At 47.6% G+C, this 20814-nt stretch overlaps 1 protein-coding gene across 1 annotated transcript; it reads right to left on the bottom strand.

The window, feature by feature from the left end:
• Nucleotides 1-1585: 1585 nt before the first annotated feature.
• LOC133359881 (uncharacterized) lies at nucleotides 1586-4597 on the bottom strand. The gene has a single exon (XM_061578443.1). The coding sequence runs from the start codon at nucleotides 4522-4524 to the stop codon at nucleotides 3832-3834; it is 693 nt and encodes a 230-aa protein (XP_061434427.1). The 5' UTR covers nucleotides 4525-4597; the 3' UTR covers nucleotides 1586-3831.
• Nucleotides 4598-20814: the final 16217 nt, after the last annotated feature.

Genomic DNA, 20814 nt, shown 5'->3' with positions numbered 1-20814 from the left:
TTGGGATTGACAGAAATCCTGTGATTGAGACCTGACATATGGCGATTCTAATTAACAAGTGATTTGGGGTTGATCTAACATACCGGTCTTCCTAGTGTTCTGTTCTTTCTCTCGTTTATCAATATAATTCTTACATATATGCAAAAATGCATTCAAGCTATTTAGAAAATGTCTTATCCAGTTAATGAACCTCAACCTCCCCCTGCCAGTTTCATGACGATAATTAAAAAAAGTGTAAATATTAAACTGTAGCTATTATGTTCGTTGTTATGGAGTATCTACAAGTGTTTGGTATTCATTACGTGTGATTGTAATGACACCCACTCGAAAAAATTACAAAATCTAAAACGCACTTTTTTAAGTACTTTTTTTTAGTGAGAATACATACGTAGCAGCGCTGGCCAAGGAAATCGTACCCCGTCCCTGTCATTCGTGGCATAGCCAAAGTAACATGGTGTCGCCAAGGCTCGATTATTGCCCGTTGGAACGCTCCTCCTTCCGAAATCGGGAAGCCACTGGAGCTATGTACTTTTAAGTCATCTTTATTGACAAACGAATTTCTTGAGCACTGCTCTTTCTGTACAGTTTGTTGTCCTCACCCACACCTCGGTTAGCTACGTAAGGTGCGAAATAAGTTCAATATACATACAATGAGAATGTATGCTCTTGAGCCAAGCAGACCCCACCCCCTGCGATTTGATAATCACGAATCATAGTCACGGTTACATTTAAATATGTTTTCAATGTTATTATAGTACAATGTGTTTAGCCAGTTCAGAACTCGTCAGACCAGGCTTGAGTCTCAGGCTCCACTGAAAAAACACATTCCTGCGGAGGGAGCTGGTAGGAACGTTGGGTTGCTTGGTCAATGGCCAGGGTCAACGACGGCGTGGTGTATTCCGCAAATATGCCCGACTGTGAGGGCAGGCACAAGCCGGCGTGAGTAGGTTAAACGTTGAGGGGCGTTATAAGGGCACCACGGGGTAACCAGCCCCTCCCCACCCAGCCCCACCACTCCCACCCCCACCCAGCCCCACCCTCCCCACCCAGCCCCTCCCCACTCTCCCCACCAAGCCCCTCCCCACCCTCCCCACCCAGCCGCTCCCCACCCTCCCCTCCCCACCCAGCTCCACCCTCCGCAACCTCCCCACCCAGCCCCTAACACCCTCCCCTCCACCCAGCCCCTCCCTTTCCACCCAGCCCCTCCCTGCACGACAGACGGACACAATAATCCCCTGTGGGCTGGTGTAACCAGGAGATTCCTACCAGTATAATCTCACCACAGAATTTTTCGATTTAAAGCTTTCGTGACTGCAGGGATTCATCTTCTTGGTTCTTTCGGTAAAGTCACGTCGAACGGAAGTAATAAAATAATAAAAATAAAACATAATAAAATAATTATCACGACGTTTCGGCCACAACACAAGCAGCCGTCGCTGTCGCCTCGACATACCTGGTCTTCACCTGAGGACGGCTGCTTGTGTTGTGGCTGAAACGTCGTGAGAATTATTTTATTATGTTTTATTTTTATTATTGTATTACTTCCTTCTACGTGACTTTACCGAAAGAACCAAGAAGACTCACCACAGAAGTGTAGACAGAGGGTATCACTAAGACCACGGAGGTCCCGGAGCTCTTCTCTGAGAGTGACCCAGATTGGGAGTGCAGCAGCTGCCCCACTGCTGCCTTGTTGGAGGAGTACAGCCGAATGAACCCGTGAGTACATTGCATGATATTGACTGATGTTATTGATATTTATTTATCAATGTTTACCATTTCTATTATTAGCACTATTACACATAACCAAATGAAGCCCTCATATAGGCTGAACAAAAAATAACGCTGTCAAGAACGCATCCCCATATATGCATTGGGTGTAATGACCCCTTTTAGCACACATTCGATGAGTGCTTAATTATTTATTAACGTATCTCAAGCACTAAGCGAGGTCTGCCTGCATTAAAAATAAAAGAAAATGTTCCATATTTCACTATATATGCTGGTTGAGGGGAATATAGAGATAATATAGGTCTGGAAAAAGGATACATGGCAAGCTACATTTTGGGAACCACTTCCAATATAGATCACAAGAATTTGCGTTGAACCGTCCTATGATACACGGTGTAACATCTTAACAGGAAGCGCCCTTTACGAATCATACCCTACATTAAACTATGAATAATGTTTAACACGTTGGTGTTCGTGACCAACATTCATAAAGGTTTTTGGGTTAAAATGTGTAAGTATAAATGTGTCATAACCCTCCACCACCCAACACAGCCAGAAAGGTTTGTTATGTAAACAGCGCACCACTTAGTTACTACTTCAGCCCACCGGTATGTTAGAGAGTAAATCCACATTTACAATTTGAGTACGCCGTTTCGCTGGCAATTACATCCAGCATCATCGGGCGATTTGCCAGAATAGTGAAGCAATCCACCTGCTTCCGGTCTTAAATATAGCAAGGTGACGTCATCACTGAACCCAACAAGTGCAGATATCAGAGGCGGAGGAGGGGGTTTATTATAATTATATAATAGATTATTGATCAGTTAATTAGCATGTGTTTTCTCTATAAGGAATACAGTTGTAAAATTTATTACTTAATAATACGCTTCTAGACTGCACTAAGATTGTAACTGTGAGAACGGTTAAAATGATTTGTATTTCTCTCAATTTCAATAGTTTCTCAAATTAGTCTCGGCCAGTAATAATTCGTTTTACAAAACACTTCAACCTTATCCAAATCAACTGAGTGTCCTTATTGGCAAGAATGTTCTGCAACTGCCGAAAGTTGTGTTTGAGGAAATGTATTATTTCTTTGATATTCTTTAAGTCTTATGTGAATGTTATGTCCCGTCTGTCCAATATCACATCTGCCACATAAGCACCTTCTGTTGCTAACTTAGGCAATTCATCTTTAGTACAATATGCTAGTTTTTGAATTTTGTGTACTGTGCCAAATCTTTCTCTTATTTTTTGTTTTTCCACAACTCTAACTAGTTTGTCAGTTTCTCCCACAGTATATGGTATTTTATTGTAATAAATGTATTGCTTTCAGCAGTATTGCTGTTCGATCTTGGTTTGACATTAACTGCTCTGTTAATATGAACATTATTGTAGCCATTTAATTGTAGCGTTTTTTTTACATGATTTAAATATTTCGTTAGACTTATACTTACGCGATCTAACCCAAAAACATGTACTATTAATGAATAATAATGATTAAGGTGGATTCTAATTGACACATCACCTCAATATCTAATCACTCCACTGGCTGCCAATGTAATCCTGGATGAATGCAAAGATTACACTCGGTATCTTGTTTCCTAGTACCTGGGTGCCACGTTGGCGAGATGTTAACCTCACCCGGTACATAGGTAATCGTGGGTTCGATCGAGACCCTGACACCTGTATATTTGGAATTTGCATGTTTTCCTCGTGGGCGCGTGTATTTTTCTCCGGGTCCTCTGGTTTTTCCCTCCACGTTTAGAAACATGCGTTTAGGTTATTTGGCTGCTATACATTTTGGCGAGCTATTACTTGTGGCCAAGTCGCTTCTGAAAAATAACTTAATAGCTCAGTGGGCCTTACCGAATTTAAATAAATAAAAATACCTGCCTTCCTCTCACCTCTCATATCACTCTACTACCTCCACGTGCCCTTTCATCTCTCCCTTCTAATGAAATTGGCCGAAAGTATGGCTGATGTCATATCCCTTCTTGTTCTTTTAAATGGCCTGGGATTGTATGGGGCGTTAGACGTTTCTGCATTTCCAACATAAATAAATGTTTATATACCAGTTTAAAACCCGTGCTCGTAAATAAGATTTTAAGATGTGTCGCTATTGTTGCCATTATCTTGTTCATTAGTTGTATTTATTGAGTTCAGCTCATCATTTTGTTTGATCATTCTAATTAGTCCGATTTTAAGGTCATTCGCTATAATTTCGAAATTTTTTCCGACTTTTGTTGGATTCCCTTTGGCAATATCAACTCCCACGCTCACCAACGTGGCGATGTCCACTGCAAGAAATGCGCTAGTAAAAACTATCCCCGTTATCCGTAATGCGGACACGGCAACTCCTTTGGTCAACCCGGCAGCGATATCATCGACTGTGCCAAGTACGCTAAAGGCGATCTGCGTTGCGCTCCTAGCCATTGTCGGTAGAACACTCTCTGCAGCATCTAGATCAATAGCAGAAAATTCTCGCAAATGTTGCATCGCTTCAAACAGTTCTTTGCTCAGTTTCTTATCTTCATCCATCGCCCTTTGAACGTCTTGTGCCGTAGTTTTGTTCTTCACTGTCAACATTATTGATGCTCCAGTGTTGGTCAATGCTCCGGCTACTCCCATAGTAGTTCCGGCTATTATGAGACCTAGAGATGCTCCGAAGGTAACGGGAATCAAAGCAAAGCCGACAATGGACATTATTCCACCGGCAACACCGGCAGATGTTCCAGATGCTCTAGCGATGTTTACATTTTGTTGCCTTTCTTTGAGTAGACATACAATTCCTCGCATGAATTTGATTATCTCAATTCTCTTTTTTTTCCATTTGTTAAACACAGTGTTGATTTCCGCAATTGCCACTGTACGTTCAGCCTGCGAAAAAAAGAATATTAAACAAGTTGCATACAATTTCACTTGATGGAATAGAAGTTATAACTTCCTGTATGGAGCTCTAGGGTTCCTCACGGCAGAGCTCTCAAGCGACCTCCCTTCTCTAAAACAAACTCTCACTGAACATAATTTTATTTTTATAATTCAACCCCATATATTCTCTCCTAACTCATCCTACAGCTAATCCCTACCCTCGCCCCACAGCTACGACCAGGCTTACGCCAACCCCTATCACGACTTCTATCACTACCCCAACCCCTATCACTTCCTTTATCACGACAGCAACCTCTATCACGACCCCTATCACTAACCCAACCCCTCCTTGACCACTCCCACTTGTCCTCCACTCACAATAACTACACCACCACTATGAATAGCCCCACTCTTTATTTTAACTACTATCATCTTATCCATAATTGTGTTATTGTAAAGATAAGATAAGATTCCTAAGTCCCTACAATATTGGTCAATCAGATGCACTCACGAGGCCTCTGACCACGACTCCTCCTACGTCTCCTCCCCTCGCTCTCCTCCCCCTCTTCCTCCTCTACCCCCTCCCCCTATGTCGTGTGCACATTTTCTTCCTTTCCAGATTTTGTCACTAGATGAAAGAATTACAGTGAGGGAAAAAAGTATTTGATCCCCTGCTGATTTTGTATGTTTGTCCACTAAGAAATGATCAGTCTATAATTTCAATGGTAGGTTTATTTGAACAGTGAGAGACAGAATAACAACAAAATTTCAGAAAAACGCATTTTAAAATGTTATAAATTGATTCGCAGTTTAATGAGGGAAATAAGTATTTGACCCCCTCTCAATCAGAAAGGTTTCTGGCTTCCAGGTGTTTTTTTTATACAGGTAACGAGCTGAGATTAGGACCACACTCTTAAAGGGAGTGCTCCTAATCTCAGCTTGTTACCTGTATAAAAGACACCTGTTCACAGAAGAAATCAATCAATCAGATTCCAAACTCTCCACCATGGCCGAGACCAAAGAGCCCCCCAAGGATGTCAGGGACAAGATTGTAGATCTACACAAGGCTGAAATGGGCTACAAGACCATCTCCAAGCAGCTTGGTGAGAAGGTGACAACAGTTGGTGCGATTATTTGCAAATGGAAGAAATACAAAATAACTGTAAATCTTCCTCAGCCTGGGGCTCCATGCAAGATCTCACCTCGTGGAGTTGCAATGATCATGAGAACAGTGAGGAGGATCTTGTCAATGATCTCAAGGCAGCTGGGACCATAGTCACCAAGAAAACAGTTGGTAACACACTACGCCATGAAGGACTGAAATCCTGCAGCGCCCGCAAGGTCCCCCTACTCAAGAAAGCACATATACATGCCCGTCTGAAGTTTGCCAATGAACATCTGGATGATTCAGAGGACAACTGGATGAAAGTGTTGTGGTCAGATGAGACTAAAATGGAGCTCTTTGGCATCAACTCAACTCGCTATGCTTGGAGGAGGAGGAATGCTGCCTATGACCCCAAGAACACCATCCCCACCATCAAACATGGAGGTGGAAACATTATGCTTTAGGGGTGTTTTTCTGCTAAGGGGACAGGACAACTTCACCGCATCAAAGGAACGATGGACGGGGCCATGTACCGTCAAATCTTGGGTGAGAACCTCCATCCCTCAGCCAGGGAATTGAAAATGGGTTGTGGATGAGTATGCGTTTTTCTGGATTTTGTTGTTGTTATTCTGTCTCTCACTGTTCAAATAAACCTACCATGAAATTATAGACTGATAATTTCTTTGTCAGTGGGCAAACGTACAAAATCAGCAGGGGATCAAATTTTTTTTTCCCTTACTGTATATCATGTGTTCCCTTCAGAAACAAAATCTATATCCATCAAGCGAATATCTGGAGCATATAAAACAATGAGACATTGCCAACTCACCTTTTCATTGTCTTCTTCCACATGCTCGTTGCCATTGTTTTGTCTTCTGTGCTCCTCTTCCTCTGCTCGCTGAGATACCTCATGTCTTCTGAGCTCCTCTGCTCGCTGAGATACCTCTACATTGTTCGTCAAGTCTGGTTTCCAGTTATATGTCTCATTGCAAATTGGGCATGTGTATGTCCTCTCCTTCACTTCCAATTCCCAGTGAACCTCTATACATATCCGGCAAGCTATGTGATTGCAACTTAATGATACAGGGTCAACATATATGAGCTTACATACTGGGCACTGTAAGTTTGTGTGATCGTCGTTTAATTCTATGAGGTTATCAGTCTCTGTAATGAGCAAAGAACACAACAAAAACAAGGGTTTATATAAAAATGCAATAAATACATGTACATCCATAGAGGTTTTTTGAGTTAAATTGAGTAAATATAAATTTGTCGTTAACCAACCACCTGCTGACAAAACCAAATAGTACATAGTTGGAATGTTTTGTCATGTAAACAAAACATTTCAACAAGTTACTAGTTCAGCATGCCAGTGTGTTGGAGAGTAAACCCACAACATTTATAATTTGTATACGACGTTTGGGCGCTAATTACAAACCAGCCTCATCAGGCGCCGGTCAGAATGGCTTACATGACAAACCGTACTAATTGGCTGTTTCGGGTGGTGGCGGCTTTAACAACACATTTATATTTACGCGATCTAATCCAAAACAACCTGTATTATTTCGACTTGAAACTTTCGTGAATGCAGGAATTCATGTTCTTTTGGTTCTTTCGGTAAAGTCTCGTGGATAAAAAAGTGAATAAAAATATCACGAAGAAGTAATAAGGGTAGTGATAGGGGTTTAGGGAGTGATAATCGTAGTGATAGGGGATGGGGACGCGATAGTGATAGGGGTTTGGGTAGTGATAGGGGTTGTGTAAGTGATAGGGTTTGGTGTAGTGATGGGGTAGTGATAAGGGTTCGGGTAATGATAGGGGTTAGGGTTGATGGTTGTTGGGTTAGTGATAGGGGCTGGGGTAGTGATAGGGGTTGGGGTAGTTCAAGTTCATATATTAGGTATAGCCCTGTGAGCCATTCGGCTCTTGAATCGGGTGCAACCGCAATAAACAAAAAACATGAACAAGAAAACATCTTAAAGTGAATATGTGACTAAGTGCAAACAGAAAATACAAGAAAAGACAGCAAAATATTAAAGAAAAAAAACGTACACCAACGCTGTGTGCAAAAATCCCAGTGGGATGCAAGTCAAGCAACAACAACCACAAGACAACTTAGATTAATGCCATCAATCTTACTCCGTACTACAACAAACAAACATGGCTAAACCAATACACTTTTCGAAATCACCAAAATAAAGCCATGAAAGCAATTAACAGTGATAATAGGAACTGTGACGGAATTTTCACAATAAATGACATAAACAATATGTACTACCAAAACCCTGCAGCCATAGCTGGCTGCATGAGTCACTCCACAACAGCAGGAGCATCAATCGGAGTATTATAATTTTTCAATGCACCTTTAAGATCAGCACACTAAATCAAAACACAGGTCATACTGTGCAGCGATCATCTGGAACGAAAACATTTTATTTTAGGCCACTGAATAGCACTGGCAGCAATTTATTGGCAACAGCATTCCAGACCCTGGGGACATCAATAGCAAAGGCCCTTCCTCCAGTATATGTACGGCAATAGGCAATATGAAACTGGTAAATGAGTGTAGACCTTAGGTCAAATTTGTTCTTTGAAACAGAGAGGAGATCCAGCAGGTAATCTGCGGATTTTTTTGTAAGTACATCATGAATAAATAAGATCTGGTGCACAAGCCGTCGAACAATCAGAGATGTTAAGTTTGACCCATTGTAGAGATCACAGTGGTGAGTCCTATATGGGCAGTTCAATGCAAATCTTAAGGCCGAGTGATACATTGAGTCAAGCTTCTTCAGTACAGTACTTGGGGCTGATTTATACACGATGTCACAGTAATAAAGTAGAGACAGTATGGTAGCTTTTATCAATTCCAAACGGAACATAGGGGGGAAGCAGTGCTTGTGTCGATACAGAAAACCATTTTTAATTTTTGTCTTTTTCCCAATATAGTCAATGTGATCTTCAAAATTCAGTTTTGAATCCAGGATGACCCCAAGATAACCCAAGATACTTATAGATCTTGACTTGCTCTATTTGATCATTATTTAAGGAATGTAATTTGGGGGAAATAACTTCCTGCTTTAGTCCTGATGAGAAGCATAGCACCTTGGTTTTGGCAGGATTTATGACTAGTTTAAGAGCAACTAGCTGATGTTGTAGTTTGTTGAAATCACTCTGGAGCTTAGCAATCACGTCATCCGGAGAGTGGCCAGCAGTAATCAGTACCGTGTCATCTGCAAAAAAAACCTACCCTGGAATGATCAAGTTCAGTGCCCAAGTCATTTACATAAAGAGAGAACAAGAGGGGGCCGAGAATGGAACCATGTGGAACCCCATTTGTTATCTTAACACTGTTTGACCTCCAAACATCTTTGAATACAGTTTGGGTGCGAGAAAAGAGGTAAATTTTTTTACCATTTTACTGTGTTTTCGGAAAAACCGAGGCAACTTATTTTACTAAGCAGGATGTTGTGGTCTACTGTATCAAAAGCTTTGGACAAGTCAAGAAAAAGATAGGCGCAGTACTGCTTATTATCAAGGCTACTGTAAATGTGATTCAGAGAGTCAAATGCAGCAGATGTGGTGCTGTATTTTTTTCGGAACCCAGATTGTTTTAGATGTAATAGATTGTTGGCAGACAGGAAACTGCTAATTTTGGTAGTTCAATAATTTTAAAAAAAATGTAATCAACGGGGACAAAATTGAGATAGTTATTTGGATCATCTTTAGGGCCCCCTTTGTGAAGTGGACGAACATAGGAATGTTTCCATTATAGAGGAACTGATGCTTCTTTGATAGACAGGTTGAAAATATGGGCTATAGGTTTGTATATTAGGTGACCAACAGTTAGTAGAGCAAAGACGGGAATACTATCTGCTCCGGTAGAGGAGGACCCTTTGAGGTAGGACAGTTGTTTCAGAACATTACTTTCGTGGATGGTTGAAAACTAAATTCGTTTAATGTTTGGATAGGGGTGTAGGAATTTGCATGAGCAGGGGTGACTCCCAATACATTATCAAATAGAGTACCAGCTTCAGAAAAATGAAGGTTAAAATTGTCAACTATTTTTTGGGGATCTGAAAAATATTCTCCATTTTGGTTAAGCTCAACGGGCAGATTATCTGTTTTGGATGCCTTTTCGATACATTTGATTGTTTTCCAGAAAATCCGGGCATTTCCATGTGATTCCAGGGGAGTGTAGGAAATGTAAGCATTTTTTGCATGCTGTATTTTTTTGACACATCTATTCCTTAAAATCCTGTTTTCTAGCCAGTCATTGACCAAATTACTTTTCTGAGCATATGCCCAAGCCTTGTTCCCAGTTTTCATGAGCTTAGTAATCAAAGGATCAAACCATAGTGGGCTGAAGTGAATCATGGACTGCTTCTCAACCAATTTAGGGGGGGCTTTGGGTCTGGCTGATGATCTCACCCAAATATGAAGGAGTGATCACTAAGGTTATTACCCAGAACACCAGTCAGTGTGAAATTGTGAGGGGCATTTGTCAATAGGACGTCAAGCAGAGATGACTGTCCCAGATTTTTTAGGTTGGGTCTTGTGGGGACATTTATTAATTGAAATAGGTTAGATTAATCAGCAAAATTTGTGGCCATGGCCGGCGGGTTTAGCCAATTCCAATTTAGATCACCCACTAAAACTATTTCACCTTTATGGAGGCCCCCGACAAGCTCTGTCAGTGAAGACGCAGCTTAAACATCCTTACCACTAGGTGGTCTATAGCAGCACGCTACCAATATCTGTTGATTATTTGGGAGAGTTATTCTGAGAGCCAGACCTTCAAAGCAACCTTTTTTTAACAAGGAGTGAGCTGGTGAACATGCAATAGTATTACGAACATAGATATAATTTCCACCTCCTTTAGACCCTCGGTCAAGCCGAAAAAGGTTGTAGTTATGAATCATAATCTGCAAGTCATTTAAGGCAGGAGTGAGAAATGTTTCTGTTAGGCAAAAAATGTCCGGGTCCAGATTTGTCACTTCTAGTTTTAGTTGACTTAATTTAATCACAAGCCCTCTGATGTTGACATGTAGAACACCAACACCTTTTTTTCCAGAAAAATCTAAAGAATTATACGATTTCTTTACATTTGGGCCAGGATGAAGCTCAATACCTCCCAGAAATAAGAAAAGTAGAATTAATAGTTTGCACAGGTATTTTATGTGAAAGGATGAAAAGCGGCGAATCCTGGACGAATAGCAGCAGCTCGCAGATGACAATATTTTTAAGAGCAGAATGAAGTTTGGAAGGAGTGCTGGTGAAGTAATGGGACAGAGATAGGGTTTAAAAGGAAACAATGATGAGGTGTAGAAGTGTCTATAAGCTGTTTCATTAGCAGGTGTAGTGGCATATTGAGCAAGAAGTATGGACGAAAAGTAACAAGGGTTGCTGGTGGTAGAATTGAGTGTGGCACTAGATATGGCCGGGAAAGATAGCAGTAGGATACACAGCAGGAGAATTGCCATCATTAAAATATCAAGGGTACACACAGATTAACACACAAGCGAAAAAAAAATACTTGTAGGCCAAGTGCGAGAAACGTCTTGCCGCACTCGTCACACATGAACAGCTTCTCGCCCGTGTGCTTGAGTTTTTGGAGATGAGCACCGCCCTCAATGTGACATCAGAGCAAGAGATCACTATTGATCATTGCATTGGAGGTGATGCGGAAGAGGGTGGCGTGCTCATTTACGGCCTTTAGCTTCTCGCTGCACTCGGGCGGCAGCTTAAGTGTTTTCAGGTTTTTGAGCGAGCGCTGGAGGGCGGCTCAGTGATTGCCGATCAGGTCGTTGCATGTGCTTATATCCTCGAGCTTGGAGGACAGCGAGCGGAGCGTGGTCTGCAGTTCCGTCTTGTCAGCCTGCTCGCCTAATTTCTCATCGCCCGAGTCATATGCTTGCAGAACGCTTGTAGAGCCAGCCCTCCTTCACCACCGTCACCTCTGCCATGGCATCGAAGTCCCTCTGCCATGGCTCTCTCAGTCTGCTCAAGCACTCCGCCACAGACTCTCCGTGCACTTCACACGAGCATGAGCGACGCGTCACTCCTCACCACCACGACCACGGCGGTCCGCAGGAGCCTGGGTGCTGCTCCCTGTGACTTCGGGAGACAAAGGCGGCCGGGCCAGATGTTACCCACACACCTCCTCCTGTGCCATGCCGCCCCCCATTTATGTTTCTCGGGAACAGCACTTGCCCCAAACGCACGTTAAGACTAAATGGGGGTCTTCGTCTGAGTGTGTTTGTGTGTCAGTCGACCCGTGGCACCTGGGTCGTGCACATAGCCTGGCACAAGCGTCGTGGTGACGTCACCGCCACTTAGCGGCAAATTGCGGTTGTTGTCACTGTTTGAGTGTGTGTGTGTTTGTGTGTGGGTGTGTGTGAGTGTTGAGTTGAATATCTGCACTGTTTTAAACATCCCGGGAGGCCTGCCTACGACCCATCCTGGGTGTCACCAGGCCATCTCGTGTAAGCAACTCACAGACCTACGTTGAACTTCTTTCGCACCGTACACAACAGACCACGATAATCGGAAGTGAGGGGGAAGGACAACAAACCAAACACGCAAAAAAACTGTTCTAAAGAAAGTAGTTTTCAATCTGCCCCAGTGGCTTTCTCGTATTCATTCATAAACCCTAAAGGATAATAAATACACAATATGAAAAGCTTGAAGCCTAGGGCTTTAGACGAGGTGCTGGCGAACTAGGCCTTGATCATTTTTAACCCAATAAACAAATTAAATAAACCCTGAATTTGAATAATTATCCGTGCATTTGTATTGCAATAAATATAGACACATAACAATCTAGATTTGAAGTTTTTACTGCAGGGATCCATACTTTTTGGTTCTTTCGGTAAAGTCACGTAGGTATAAAATAAAATAAATTAAATCACAACTTTTCGGGTGCAACACAAGCATCCGCCATCAGGTGGGGCAACTACAGCAAGAAACAATTGCTGAAGTGGGCAAAAGGGCTGCTGTAACAAGAGGCTATATAGGTAAGAGAGGGGGTAGGAGCCAGAGAGGAGAGATAGAGAGGGGGTGTGGGGTAAAGGGAGTTGAGCGCTGCCAAGTCAAGAGCTGCTAGAAGGGATTAAAGGGCGAGTACGGGGGGCTGGGGGAGTGAGCGGGGCTGGGAGTGGGAGGCTAAAGAAGACTGGAGATGTGGATATGAAGGCAAAACCATGAAGCAGTTAAGGTTTTACCTGGTTAATAACATCCTTCCAATGATTGCTCAATTTGTATCCATCTTCTCGGTTGAAGGAAAGCATGGTTATAGTGAAGATGATGATAATGATATCGCAAACAAAAACTGGTATTTTGACTTTCCAGATCGTGTAAACAGAACACCACACATTATGTTTGACAATATGGATTCACATTAACGACTCTGCTGAAAAAAATAGTAAAATAATTTCACATAGCATACCATGAAAACGTAAGAACTTTATAGAAATAAAGTCAGGGTAAATGCTGTTGGCAAGCAGCCATTAAGGCTGGCATGACACACCAGGGTGGTATGACAAACACCACACTGGGCCTTCTTTGTCTCCCAACTGATAATGTATGTATACAGCATTAAGTACTTGTGGTGCCACAGCAACGGAGCAACTCCGCCGGCGCGGCTATTCCCTCGCAACCCTCCACACGAACGTACGCACACCCCCACCGAACACACACATGCACCCACGTAGGGTCTCGTGGGGGGGTCATCTGGTACCATAGGTTTTTACCCGGGGGGCCCCTAGCGGGGATGTCCCATGGTTTCCCAGTGCCAGGAGATTGCCCCCCCCCCAGGCCGAATTGCATTGCGGCCCCCGTGAAATAGGTTATAATTGTATGGGCACGACGAAGCTCACCAAGCGAACCACAATGAGAACACTCACAGCACAGAAAGATAGGGCCTCGAGGGCAAACCCTCAGTGAGCAGCGCATAAGAGGAGGTGGGAGGAAAATTATTGGATTGACTACAGCTGTGAAAGCCGCAGGACAGGGTGGGAGGACGAGGGCGTAGACAATGAAGCAACGCTCCAGGTAGGGGCAGGGCATCAGTTTAAAATGGAAAGGTAGGCGCCCAATTGGCCGCGCAGGATAACACCACGTGACCCTGGATTTTTGGATTCCGAGGGCATGAATGGAGGGAGGGAAACACGTTGGGCAGTGCTCCTCTAGCCGTTCAGCTGCCCGATTGGACTCCCAGCCACTCGCAGCGTCCGAGGGACGCTTGCAAGTGCTACTTTGACTCGACCCCAGACAGAGACCTCTCGTACCCTCGTCCCTCTGACTCCCACCGCGTCCGTGCGACACCGTGAGTACGTCCGCGAGGTGAGAAGTATAGCAAGGGTACACCCAGGGATTGAATAGGGATAGGCTAGGTGCTGCTCGGTGAGAATTTTGTTCCGGGCCACGCAGGGTTTTTTTCTTCAAACGCGCCATTAATAAACTTTAGCACAGAGGATCGGTGTGGTGTGATTTCTGTGGGTGTAGGGAAAGTGTTGGCGTAATGTATTAGTGTGTTATTCGAGCGTGTGTGTGAGGCAGCGTGGGTCGTAATTAATTAACGGCTCCCGCGTCCTTGCAGCGGCGCCGAGCCATTAATAGGGCGAGGGAGGGGTGGGTTAAAACCTGTCCGTGTGCGTGTTTACACAGCACGTTTTACGCAGTGTTTCCACGTAGGGACGATAGAATTTAGAGGTGGAGCGCACGTATATTTCCATCAATACGGCCGTCGTTGTGCCCGAGTGCTTGTGCTCGCGTGCGTGTTTGCACAGCGGATTAAGGCTAACCCAACAGGAGGGGCGCGTGCATATTCATGTAATAAAAGGACTCGGACACTTCCTTCTGTCTTCGTGTCTTTTATTGGGTTCTCGTCCTCACCCACACGGCACTCTGTTATAACTCTGTATTTGTAGCCCCCGGCTATTCACTGCTATTATAGCTCCTTCTTCCCTCTGACTCTCTGCTTCATCTACTGTAACCTCCTCCCTGCAGACTCGCTGCTACCTCAATGCAGACTCCCGCTGCTACCCCTATGTGCAGACCCTCTGGCTGCTACCGTATGCAGACCCGCTGCTGACTCTGTATGCAGCCCCGCTGCTGACTGCAGCCTCCTCGCTGCTTCGGGTCGGTCACCGCTGGCCAACGGTGCCGATCCTCGCTCCCCCGTGTTCGTGGCGATCTCGCCACCCTCCGCTTCGCCCTTCGTGGCCTCTCTCTGTTCCTGGTTCCCCGTCACTCCCCGTCCTCTTCCGGTTCCCCTCCTTCTATAGCCTAACCCCTCACCCCCCCACGTGACCTAACTCCTCCCCTCCTGACGTCACCTCCGGAGGGCCGTTTACGCCTGCATTACATCACCCTCCCCCATAAAGAAAATCCAGCCGACCTCGGGTGAATTGCAACCTGACAAGAAATGCGGGTGTAAAGGGCCAACACGTAAAAAGACACGAAGCATGCAACAACAATATAACCAGAACACAACACAACACAATCTAACGAAACGTGAGGGATTTCGAGCGAGTACGGGCAGCCGGGCCGTCCCGGACGGTCGGCAGACCACCCGCCGAGCGGGAACGTGGAAGGGTTTTAGGGGCGACGGGCGCAAGTTCTTCCGTCGCCATTGGAGGCCCGCCACTGTCCCGCTCGCGTCCAGAGACATCCCGTACTCGCGTCCGTGGAGGGATAGGAAAAGCTGCCCACGAGCGGAACGTCCTCCCCCCTGCGCTGTCACGGCCGGCTTGTCTGTGAAGGGTACGACAGGCGCTCTCGCAAGGTCAGCAGACACAGGCAAGGGCGAGTCGGCAGCAACAGACCCCGGCAAGGCAACTTCGGGAGATGACGCATCCGGCCGCGGGGCAATGTATGGCTTCAACCGGGATGTATGCACGAACCAGCGCCGTGAACCAACCTGAACACGCGCCGACTGTGGGTTGGGAACCTCAATGAGGCGGACCGGACCCTGCCAAGGTCTATGTAATTTAGGAGAGGTACCTGGCCGCACCTGTGGGCAATGAAGCCAGGCCAGGTCCCCCTTTTTCCAGGGGCACTCCCCCTTTGATCGTCGGGCACACCGCTCATTCCTGGCCTGAGCCTTGGCAGTAGCCATGCGGGCACTTTCCCTCGCCTCAGCGACACGCCGAACGTTGTCCTTAATATACTCAGGAAGAGGCTTAACAGGCCCCCTCGCGCCGGTTCCCAACTGTTCATTAATCGGCGGCACATTCTCACGGCCGTACATAAGGAAGAACGGCGAGTATCCAGTAGCCGCGTGCGGCGTCATGCGATATGCTGAAAGCACCCCAGGGATATGCAAATCCCAATCAGATTGATTTTCCCCGACTGTATGGCACAGCATGGCGGACAGAGTCCGATTCAGCCGTTCCACCATACCATCCGTTTGCGGGTGGTAGGGGGACGTCCGTATCTTTTTAGTTCCAAGAGCCGCACACACCTCCTCCAACAATTTGGACGAAAAGTTACGTCCTTGATCCGTAAGGAGCCTCTCCGGCGCCCCTTTGTCCATTACATACCCAAATAGAAAGGCGTCAGTGATAGACGCCGCTGACTGGTCAGGCAAAGGCCAGGCCATCGGCCAGCGAGAGAGGTACTCAACCCCCACCAGTAAATACTTATTTCCCTTAGCGGATGGCGGAAAGGGTCCCAAAATATCTAACGCCACCAGCTCATTAACCCGAGATACTTTAATCGATTGTATCGGTGGAACATATGGATGTTTAGGTGGTTTACGGCGGGCGCAATCGGGACACGCGCGAACGTGACCGACGACATCCGTCGTCATGCCGTGCCAATAATAGTCTCGTTGCAGCGTCAATAGGGTTTTCTGCACCCCCAGGTGTAAAAGTGTGTCACAGTGCAAAGATCTAATCAACTCATACCGCAATGACGCAGGCACAACGAGACGCCAGTGTTCCTGTATCCCTTCCCTCCACATCAGTAACCCATCTCGGAGAGCAGTTTCCGAAATACCACCCGCACCGACTTCCTTACCCGCCTTCTCCGTTCGTTTTCGCAACGACACCAAAGATTCGTCCAACATTTGCTCCCGAATCCACACAGACCTTGGAAGACGCAAAACCCCGTCAGCCGGTCCCCCATCAACCGGTCCCGGTGTAAGCGGAGTTTCGGGAACATCCACTGCCAGCGCGACAGGCTGAGAGGGGGGCTGAGTCGGTCCACACCTATGCGTCCCCGACGCACACGCACAAGGGGATCGTTGCGGCAACCTGGACAGTGCGTCCGCGTTAGCGTGACGCACACCCTTCCGATGGTGAATTTGGAAGGAGAATTCTTGCAACGTGTCCAGCCATCTCGCCAATTGTCCGGATGGCTGGTCCATCTTAAGAGCGTACTGCAAGGCCGCATGGTCCGTGCGGACAATAAACGACCGACCGTACAGATACGGTCGAAATTGTCGGAGAAAAAACACAATAGCCAAAAGTTCCCTGCGAGTGACGCAGTAACGGGTTTCCGCGGGAGATAAAACCCGACTCCCATACGCCACCACACGCTCAACACCACCTTTTGACTGGGACAACACCGCCCCAATACCAGTGTCACTCGCATCAGTATCCAGAATGAAGGGATGTTCAAAATCCGGATAATCCAACGTCGGCGCAGTAGCCAGTAAATCGCGCAGGCTCCGAAACGCCGCCTCCTCCGGCGGTCCCCACACAAATTTATGCCCCTTCCCAGTAAGGAGATGCAAAGGCCTGGCGATAGTAGCGAAATTCGGAACAAACCTCCGATAATATGAGGCGAACCCCAAAAACCGACGCACATCACCCACCGTGGCCGGGGTTGCCCAATCCCGGACACAAGCAGTTTTCTCTGGATCCGTGGCCACCCCGTCCGCACTAACAATATGTCCCAAGTATCGAACGGAGCGTTGCAGTAAATGACATTTCTTAGACTTGAATTTCAAATTAGCAGAACGCATTCTGGCGAATACAGCCTCCAACCGCAGTAAATGCTCATCAAATGTGCGGCTGAAGACTATAATATCATCTAAATAAATGAGACATGTCTCCCACTGCAACCCCGTCAACACCAACTCCATCAACCTCTGAAAAGTGGCAGGGGCAGCATTCAACCCCATCGGAAGACAGTTAAATTGGAATAACCCCTGCGGCGTACGGAAAGCTGTCTTTTCTCGCGAGGGCTCGTCAAGGGGGAGCTGCCAGAAGCCCGAAGAGAGATCTAGCGTTGAAAAAAACTTAGCCCCTGACAAGGCGTCGAGAGAATCGTCCATACGCGGCAGGGGATACGCATCTGCCACCGACACTTTATTCAGCTTCCGAAAATCCACACAAAATCGCAATTTACCATCCTTCTTTTTAACCAACACAACAGGCGCGCCCCATGGGCTATTAGACGGAGATATAATATCCGCTTTCAACATGTCTTCCACTGCCCCTCGAACATGCTCACGCTCAGCCGGACTCATCCGACGCGAGTTCAACCGGATAGGGGCAGCGTCCCCCGTGTCGATATGATGAGAGAGAAGCGAGGTGCGTCCCAAGTCCAAATCGTCCGAGCTAAACACATCGGAATAGCTCGATAATAATTTATGAATCGCACAACGCTGCTCGGTGGAAAGGGCCGAATTTTCCCCACATAATTCGGCGATCCAACGATCATCAACCCCTCCATCGTGTGAAACACCACCCACAAGCCCCCCGTCCGGCTGGTCACTCTGGGCCGTAAACGCCGTAGTGGCATGTGCCACAACGGTACCAGCTGGCACACACACGCTTTCAGCACTCGCATTTAACACCTGCAAAAACGGGCGCTGATCTGGACGGACAATAGTTTGCGCCCCTACCAGCGCTAAGCCGCCCGTAACCGCGGCGGACGGCGACAGCAAAATCCCAAAAGCACCCTGCCGACCCGGAACCGGCTTCCGGTATCGTAAGGGAATGAGCATCTGAGAGCCAGGTGGAATATCAACCGAAACTTCCGATAGCGCCTGCACCTGGGCGACAGGAGCCGGTCGCCCCCAGGCGGACTGTAAAAATTCCAATTTCCGGCCCCCCGGTAGTTCTATGCAATTTTCATTGATTCTAATTAGAATGGGCATCTTAGCCAAAAAATCCGTACCCAACAGGCAAGGAACCGCCAGGGACCTCGAATCAACACAACGCCCGAGGCCGAGACACCCCCGATAGAAATGTTAGCGTCCACCTGTCCCACGATGCCCATACTACCCCCGTTCGCAGCGATGCAGGAAGCGTAAGCCGGCCTCACGGCCCCCGGTGGGATGTTCAAAAGATGGAATATCACATCCGAAATAATGGTCGCGGACGCACCGGAATCCACCAAAATACGTACGTCCACCCCTTGGATGGACCCAGGTACAGTGGACGAACCGGTAGCGGCCGCGACAACCCGCCGAGCCAGCTTACGCCACTGCGTTATCGAGCGACAAGGCTCAGATACTGGCCTCCCGTATTTTACAACATCCGCGTCGCATAACAACGGCGATGAGTGAGGTGTCAGGCCTTGCCGGGTGTCTGGTGCGCACCGACTTGCCTGTGCCGGAGGGTCTTTCTTTGGGGCGTCCGCTGTCGAGGCCTCCTGCTGGGGCGGCCCCGGAACCCGGGCCCAGCAGTCCCTGGCATAGTGGCCCCGACGGCCGCAGCGGAAGCAGTCGACGTCGGGGCGGCGCGCAGCGGGCACCCCGTCCCGACGCGGCCGCGCCGGCGGCGGAGCCCGCGGCCCTGGCCCGCTTCGAGCCGGCCACGGAGTGGAGGCGGCCGACAACTCCTTTGGGCCGGTCGCATCCGGCACGTACACGGCCTTCGTAGGGTCCCACCCTACGGCCCCCCCATCGACGACAGGACCGCCCGTCCACGCCGTCACCTGTTTCCAGCGGCGGAGATTGAACTGGGCGTCCAAACACTTGGCCGCGGTCCGGGACGTGAGTTTTTCGTGACCGCACACCTGCATGGGAATGCCGAGATCTCGGGACAACTCCAACATCTTCCCCAAGATGAGTGGTTCCAGCAGGTCAGGCTCCGTCTCCGGGTAAGCGGCCATAGCGAGTTCCAACACGGCGCCCCTGTACGCTACAGGTGACTCCTCAGGTGCGCGTTGCCGCTGCACGAATCGGCGATGGGCGTCATCCGGTGGCTCGTACGCGTCCGCCATTTCCTCGAACACCCCTCGCAGAGTTTTCTTCTTCGCAGCTTTTATAGAGCGAAAAAAACGAACGGACTCATCATCAAGAAGAGTCGGGAGCACCTCCAGTGCCTCAGCGTCCGTCCACCTTGCCGTACGTACCGCCGCCAAAAATCTGCAGGCGAACGCACTCCAATCGCCCCCGATGGAGAACTCTTTGACGGTTGTAAGGTGACGACTGCGACTCCTTGGCTTGCTTCCGTCCGTCGCTGACTCTTCCGGCGGTAAGTTCAGCAAGGCGTCGCAACGCTGTGTCGCCAAAATGGCGGACGATCCTCGCGGCGGCCCCAAAATGGCGGCTTCCCGCCTTCCGTGGTGCGCCACGCCCAAGATGGCGTCTTCACGCCGCGTGGCCGATGGCGGCGCCATCGAAGACGACCCGGGCTCCTGCCGATCACCACCATCACCTTCCAACGCCGCCCTTGGCGTGACAAGGTCACACAACTCTGTGATGACGGTTTTTAGGGTTGCCAGTTGCTCCGCCATCCGGATCCATCTTAAATGTTCGTCCTTCAACGCAGATGGGTCGGACGAAGGGGCCACCTCCTCGACGCCCGGGCCCTCACGGATCTCTCCCTCCGCCGAAGTGAAGCCGACCTCAGGAGGAAGATCGTCGTCGTCTGAAGATGAAGCCGACGCCGGGGATGGAATATTCTTTTTCCTCAGTTGTTTCGCCATGCCGTTTCACTTCTGACTCCAGTGTAATAAAAGGACTCGGACACTTCCTTCTGTCTTCGTGTCTTTTATTGGGTTCTCGTCCTCACCCACACGGCACTCTGTTATAACTCTGTATTTGTAGCCCCCGGCTATTCACTGCTATTATAGCTCCTTCTTCCCTCTGACTCTCTGCTTCATCTACTGTAACCTCCTCCCTGCAGACTCGCTGCTACCTCTATGCAGACTCC

The sequence above is a fragment of the Lethenteron reissneri genome, chromosome 66 (genome assembly GCF_015708825.2).
Source record: "Lethenteron reissneri isolate LAM-NWPU_2019-01 chromosome 66, ASM1570882v1, whole genome shotgun sequence".
NCBI lineage: Eukaryota > Metazoa > Chordata > Hyperoartia > Petromyzontiformes > Petromyzontidae > Lethenteron > Lethenteron reissneri.
This window is presented reverse-complemented; position numbering and strand designations above follow the sequence as displayed.

Coding starts and splice junctions, on each gene's coding strand:
- LOC133359881 (XM_061578443.1), bottom strand. CDS start 4,524: ATGCGAGGAATTGTATGTCTACTCAAAGAAAGGCAACAAAATGTAAAC.